The following is a 6085-nucleotide window of genomic DNA, read 5'->3' as shown; positions in this document are numbered from 1 at the left end:
TTTATGCCAAAACAATATGTGCCCTCATATATGCAAATATGTATACACACTCCATGCATATATGTACATGTGTGTGTGTGTGTGTGTGTGTGTGTGTGTGTGTGTGTGTGTGTGTGTGAGTGTGTATGAGCATTTTTCTGTGTCTGTGGGTATACACATATACGTACCTAAATTGGTCTTTCCATATATTGGATTTACGGAAACATTTTGCGATTTACAGATATTAAAACTACGAGGGTACCGGTAAAACATATATTACATGTGAAATATTTGAAGCTGCATATAATAATTAAATGCATATAAATTTAAACGCATTAAAACACATCAAAAGAGAACTACTTACACAAAAAATAAATAGATATTTCTACCACACAAGAGTGAAAAACTACTGCCTAAGTTTGCTAATATCAGACACGCGCCTAACCAAATCCTGCTTCTCTAACTTTCATTTCTTTCAAATCCATTCAAAATAGCGTGTCCAAAATATCCTAAAAGTAAATACGCTGATTTCTATCTATATTGTATGTACTGCATATACAATATAGTGCAAAATATATAGCACAAACAGAGTTTTAAAAACAAACAGAATGTAGTAGATTTACGTTAGATAACTAGAGAAAAAGAATGGAAAGTTTTTTCCCGTTTCGAGTATACATACTTTTTTCTGATAGTAAGAAAGGACAGAGACAGAGAAAAAATGGAGAAAGAAACGCGCATATATATATATAACCGTCAAGAGCATCCTGAAATGACCAAAAGTGGTACAGAGATCGCTTTAAACGTGAGTTTAAGAACAGCTGAAATTAATTGGAAATAGCTAAAGTGTGACAGTTGTGAACCTGACTATATGTATGCGCATGCGTGAGTGAGTGTATGAAGCTATTGTGTGTATCCGTGTGTACATGTGTGTACGTATGATTGTGTGTATGTGTGTGTTTGTGCATGTGTGTGTTTGTGTATGTGTGTGTGTGTGTGCGCGTGTGTGTCTCCTCGCTTACTCTTTGTTAGTGTGTGTATGCATATACTGTAAAGAGCCATAAGCTAGTATGGTTTTGTGATCAGAAAAGCATAATCAGTCGTTGATGAGGCTTTAAGAACAGCTGAAACTAAGCGGACTATACTTTTCTTTCCCGTTACAGAGAGACAGCTATGTGATTAACCAAAATGTCTACTTTCTAACAGTTAAGTTAAATGTGTGCCTACTAAACAACATGCTTGTCATTTTGCCTTTTACGTGTATGAGTCTATGTCTGTGTGTCTATGTGAATATCTTTCCGAGTGCGAGTGTATAAGCGTATGTGTTTGTGCTTAGAAAATCCTGACGAGTGAAAGAGTAGTCAATATTTATAGTAGACGTACTAGTTTCTTTATTTGTAAGGCTGTGGAGCGAACCATTGACTTCATACAAACATACACATAAAACTATAGACATATATGTGTGTGTGTGCGTGTGTGTGTGTGTATCTATACATACATAATATATATTGTGTGTGTGTATGTATATATATATGTATATATATATATATATATATATATATATGATATTATTTGAATAGAGATACACTCAGACATGAGATACACGGTAACACAAATTATTAAACTCCGGAAGTAAACCACAGAAGAAACGAATACTTTGAAAGAGAATTTCTCTATGATAAAAACCAATAGATCAATCACATCAACTTTGAAAATTATCAAATCAGTCTATATTCAATGACAGCTTTAGATTTTCCCTCTCTTAGATTTTATATTCTATTCTATACTATCTTTGTGTAAGTATTCTTCAGACATGAGGTCGTTATATTAAAGCTCACACCCGATATATGTATACCTTTCGTACATTCATTGAACATGAGTCAGCTATGAAGCTTTTACACGGCCACTCGAAATTCCTGAAATAAGAGTTAAATTCTCAAATCGCACACCGTTACTATGTTTAAAAATGGAATGAAGTATGGTGTAAGGTAGTCTAGGATACGCTATACTGAGCGAATTGATAGGATAGTCACGGTTGGAACATCTTTGATCGTAAATTTCTTTTATGAATACTATCTAGGGCCTAGAAGACAGTATCTTAGCCTATTAAATACTTCTGTGGTGTTTTGCAATGCATTGCTAAATCTCTAGAGGTAATTTTAAATTTTGAAAGAAATCAACAATTCTTTGATCGTTTCCGTTATTTTTGTTTGATATGTCTCACACTCTCGGTTTGTCCAAGCATTCAATATTTCAACTAAATACAAAGATGGGTAAATATAGAAAATTTAAGAAAAAATATTGTCCTGAGACTTCATGAAACACTGATATATTCATGACTCCTGCAGCTTCACTATCTTGGGCAAACAGTCTTCACATAATCCGTGAATGGTTTGCAAAATGTCGTATTTGACCAGTAACCCGTTAAATCTTAGTCATTCTGTTAATTTGCATCAACAGCATTTAAACCACGTCGTAAACAAGTATTCTGTTTTATGCATTCCATTTTTAAATAATGGTAAGTCTTCCAATGTTGCAATATTATTAAATTCCGTTTGAAAACTATATACACCTATGAATTCGATAAAATTAATGTAAGACAACGTGCAAGTATCTCCGATAGTTACGACTAAAATTTTCAATATGCGTCTATAATGATGGATATAATTTATGAACGCCATAACTTCAGATAATACAGAAAGCTGTCAAATGAAACAATAGATTAGTTGTGAGGAAATACGGTTTAATTTTTCATTCTTATAACTAACAAAGATAGCATTATTAGATAAGAAAAGGGAAAACGTTGTTCTTACGATTTTTAAAACTTTGTACAATGCCATTAGCAGTAACATTTTGAAACATGGATTAGGTTGCAGTTCACACACTGCTTAACTGTTGTTTAGTTTTAATTTCGTTTCGGATTCTGGTTTGATTAAAGATGGAACTGACGTCACTTTATCCCTGTCTTTAAACATGGAACTTATAGGGTCTGAGACTAAACTAATCCAACGATTCTCAACAGTATATTACCTTAAAGAAATATTTCCTAGCAATCTTATCAAATGAAACAAAAGAACCGAATAACAGATTTATTCTTGTACAATACAAGATAACAATTTACGAATGGGACAGTTACATATCCCACATTATAATATTATTTCTCAAGATATTACACTAAATGAACATAATCCTTTAAAACAACGGTAACTACATCTGTCTAGGACTTGGCTAAGTTTAACTACTATACATTGAGAATCACAGTGAAAAATACTCATTGTTTAAAGAATAATTACACCTACTACACAATTTCCACAGGAACAAATATTACATACATGTGAGTTGGATTTGATTATCAGTTATTTGGCAGGGTTAATATTTTCCAGTTAGTACAGCGGCTGCGTTTTCTAACAAATTGAAAAATTGTACTTTTCGTTCATTTTCGATATTCAAAAGAGATTGGAAAGTGAATAGGAAATTGTTCGAAAAACAGCGACCAATGGGCCTAGAGAATTTAACAAACATAATGCAGAGATATTTGCCAATTACGCTTGTTAATGTGTGAGGAGTCCAGACATGCGGATATAAGTGATGCAATCTCGAGAAAAAGAAAACAAATGGTAAACGGAGTTGATTATTTCATTGAGTGTTGGTTTCCCGTGGCTATTATATCATGATAGAACTTAATTCGTGATGGGTTGAAATCTACATATGGAATAAAGCTTTTAAATTTTGGGCATTTATGGAGTCTAATTCTATATTGATCTAGCTGAAAAGTCTTTTATCTTCGATGACTTCATTAATTCTATATTCCTTTCTTATTTCAATTCTCCTGTTGAGCCTCTGAGGAAGGTTGTTAACGCATCTTTAATCAGTCTAATATGCTTGAAATTAAGCGTCAGATTTCGGGAAGAAATCAATAATGGCGAGATAAGGAAAAAATTTGATTAGCACACTTAAAGACTATGTTGTTCGTTGGTTAGGATGCATTCAAGCCCTGCTAAAAAACAATTTAAAGAAAAAGTTGTGGAAGAATGAAACTAATTCTAAGGGCGCTTAACAAAATTTGACAGATCTTTCCAGATTCCCTTTGAAAGAACTCAAAGAATTACGAAATAAATAATTGATAAATTTATAAGAGAAGTCAAGGTAGTTGTTTGGAGTCTGTTTCCATCTCTTTAGTAGAGGTAATTTCAATTTTCAGAAGTAATTATGAAGATTATTTCCACTGCTGATTCTGTTTTCCTTTCTCTATTTTCAGTTCCTTCGAAAATTATCGACCATTTATCTAGCGATGACATGGAATTACGGGAAGGTGATACGGTACTTCTTGTGTGTAATGTAACTGGAGTACCTCACCCGAATGTCACGTGGTATAGGCTTTCGAAGAAAGGAAAAAACGGAAGAGAAAGTAAGTCAATTCTATGCGTTTGGACTCCACCCCCACCCCCACTCTCTCTCTCTCTCTCTCTCCTTCTCTATTTGTTTCTCTATATATTTGTGTGGGTGGCTGTATGTGTGCACGTGTGTGAGTGTATATATATATATATATATATATATATATATATGAAAATATTATTGATAAATAATAAAATATAAGTGATTAGCAAGCATAAAAAACCAAAAAGGTAAGTTTATAATTATAATTATAATTAAGGGTTCGTTGCTGGAAATAAGAGTCAAAAATACTCAAATAAGCCATAGTATCAATGAAAATCTAACAACCTGAGCGAAATCGAAAAGCGAGTAAAAGGCCGACCTACCATTGTGGGGGGAAAAAAGGCAACGACTTTCCAGATATACCCATTTCACGTGATTTCGAACTCTGGGGTAATAATTATTAATAATAGTATCTTCGTTTATGCATAATTATACATCTTTATCGTTTGAATTTGGCGATAGTGTTTCAACGATTCTAACAATAATGAGGAAGTAGGTATTAGTTTAACTCAAGGCGAAACCCACTGATGAGGATTAGAAATATTATGTCAGAGTTTGAAATCGCGTGAAATGGGTGTATCTGCAAATTTATTTCTGTCTTTTTCCCCCGCAATGGTAGGTTGGCTTTATACTCGCTCCTCGATTTCGTTCAGCTTGTTAAATTTTCAGTGATGTTGTGGCTTATCTAAGTAGTTTTCGACTCTTATTTCTAACAATGCTGATACCATTTGGTACCCTTAATTATAATTACATATACATATATATAACTACTGCTACTGACACGGACAGAGGTCACTACCATTTACCATTACCAACACGATCACTACTACTACTACAACCAACAAAAAATGCTCCCAAGTGGACTATGTTGACACTAGTAAGGAACAATTATGAACTTTTCATTTAGTTACATTTTTTTTTAAATATGTATTTTTGATAAGGTTCGTTTTTTCAAGAACCGAAACATGTTAAATATCTGTGACAAAATTATAAATTAAAATTCATTTTTATATATTGGCGTTTCCAAACTTGTTTTTTATAAATATATATATATATGATCCAGTCTAGATTTTGTTTCGTTGTAAAGTAATTATTATCCTTAGTACCGATCATAGTTACAGAGCAAATGTAGGAAAAAGTTACGATAAATACAATTTTATGTTACTGATTCCTATGTACTTTTCACTATTGTGGTTGATTGGAAATTGGTATTGGATGTTCAAAGAGCAACTACAACGGATCCTCAAAGAACGCTTTATTGCATTATGTTAACAGAGAAGTAATATCTGTCAACGCAGATTTCCAAAAGCCTACAATAGTGAAATGTACGTAAGAACAAATAATATATTTATCGTAATTTTACCCATAAATACACAAATAATACATGCTAGTGAGTGAAGAAACGCAAGAAAGAAGCCCTCAACAGAGTAAGAGTTGAATATATTGTTATTAAATTCGGCCTCATACAACTCAATGTTTCGTAAACTTAATGTTTTGACAAACTAGTTTTCTGAGAAGAGCTTACGAAGCCTTTAAGTTAAGTGGGGCTGAATTAGATTGTTTTGATTAATAAAATGTGTGTGTGTGTATGTGTGTATGTGTGTGTGCGCGTGTGTGTATATACAGAGAAAGAGAGAGAGAGAGAGAGAGAAAGAGAGAGAGAGAGAGAGAG

The 6085-nt window shown here is 33.1% G+C and overlaps 1 protein-coding gene across 1 annotated transcript in view; it reads left to right on the top strand.

Annotated features, from left to right (window-relative positions):
- Positions 1-6085, top strand: part of LOC106875874 (opioid-binding protein/cell adhesion molecule homolog) — a 574302-nt gene that overhangs the window by 273355 nt on the left and 294862 nt on the right. The window contains exon 5 of the mRNA XM_052967625.1: positions 4235-4384. Coding sequence (XP_052823585.1) covers positions 4235-4384 — 150 coding nt within the window. The remainder of the gene's footprint in view (positions 1-4234; positions 4385-6085) is intronic.

Source organism: Octopus bimaculoides, chromosome 4 (assembly GCF_001194135.2).
Source record: "Octopus bimaculoides isolate UCB-OBI-ISO-001 chromosome 4, ASM119413v2, whole genome shotgun sequence".
Classification (NCBI taxonomy): Eukaryota; Metazoa; Mollusca; class Cephalopoda; order Octopoda; family Octopodidae; genus Octopus; species Octopus bimaculoides.
The sequence above is the reverse complement of the archived record's forward strand: the minus strand, read 5'-3'. Positions and strand labels throughout refer to the sequence as shown.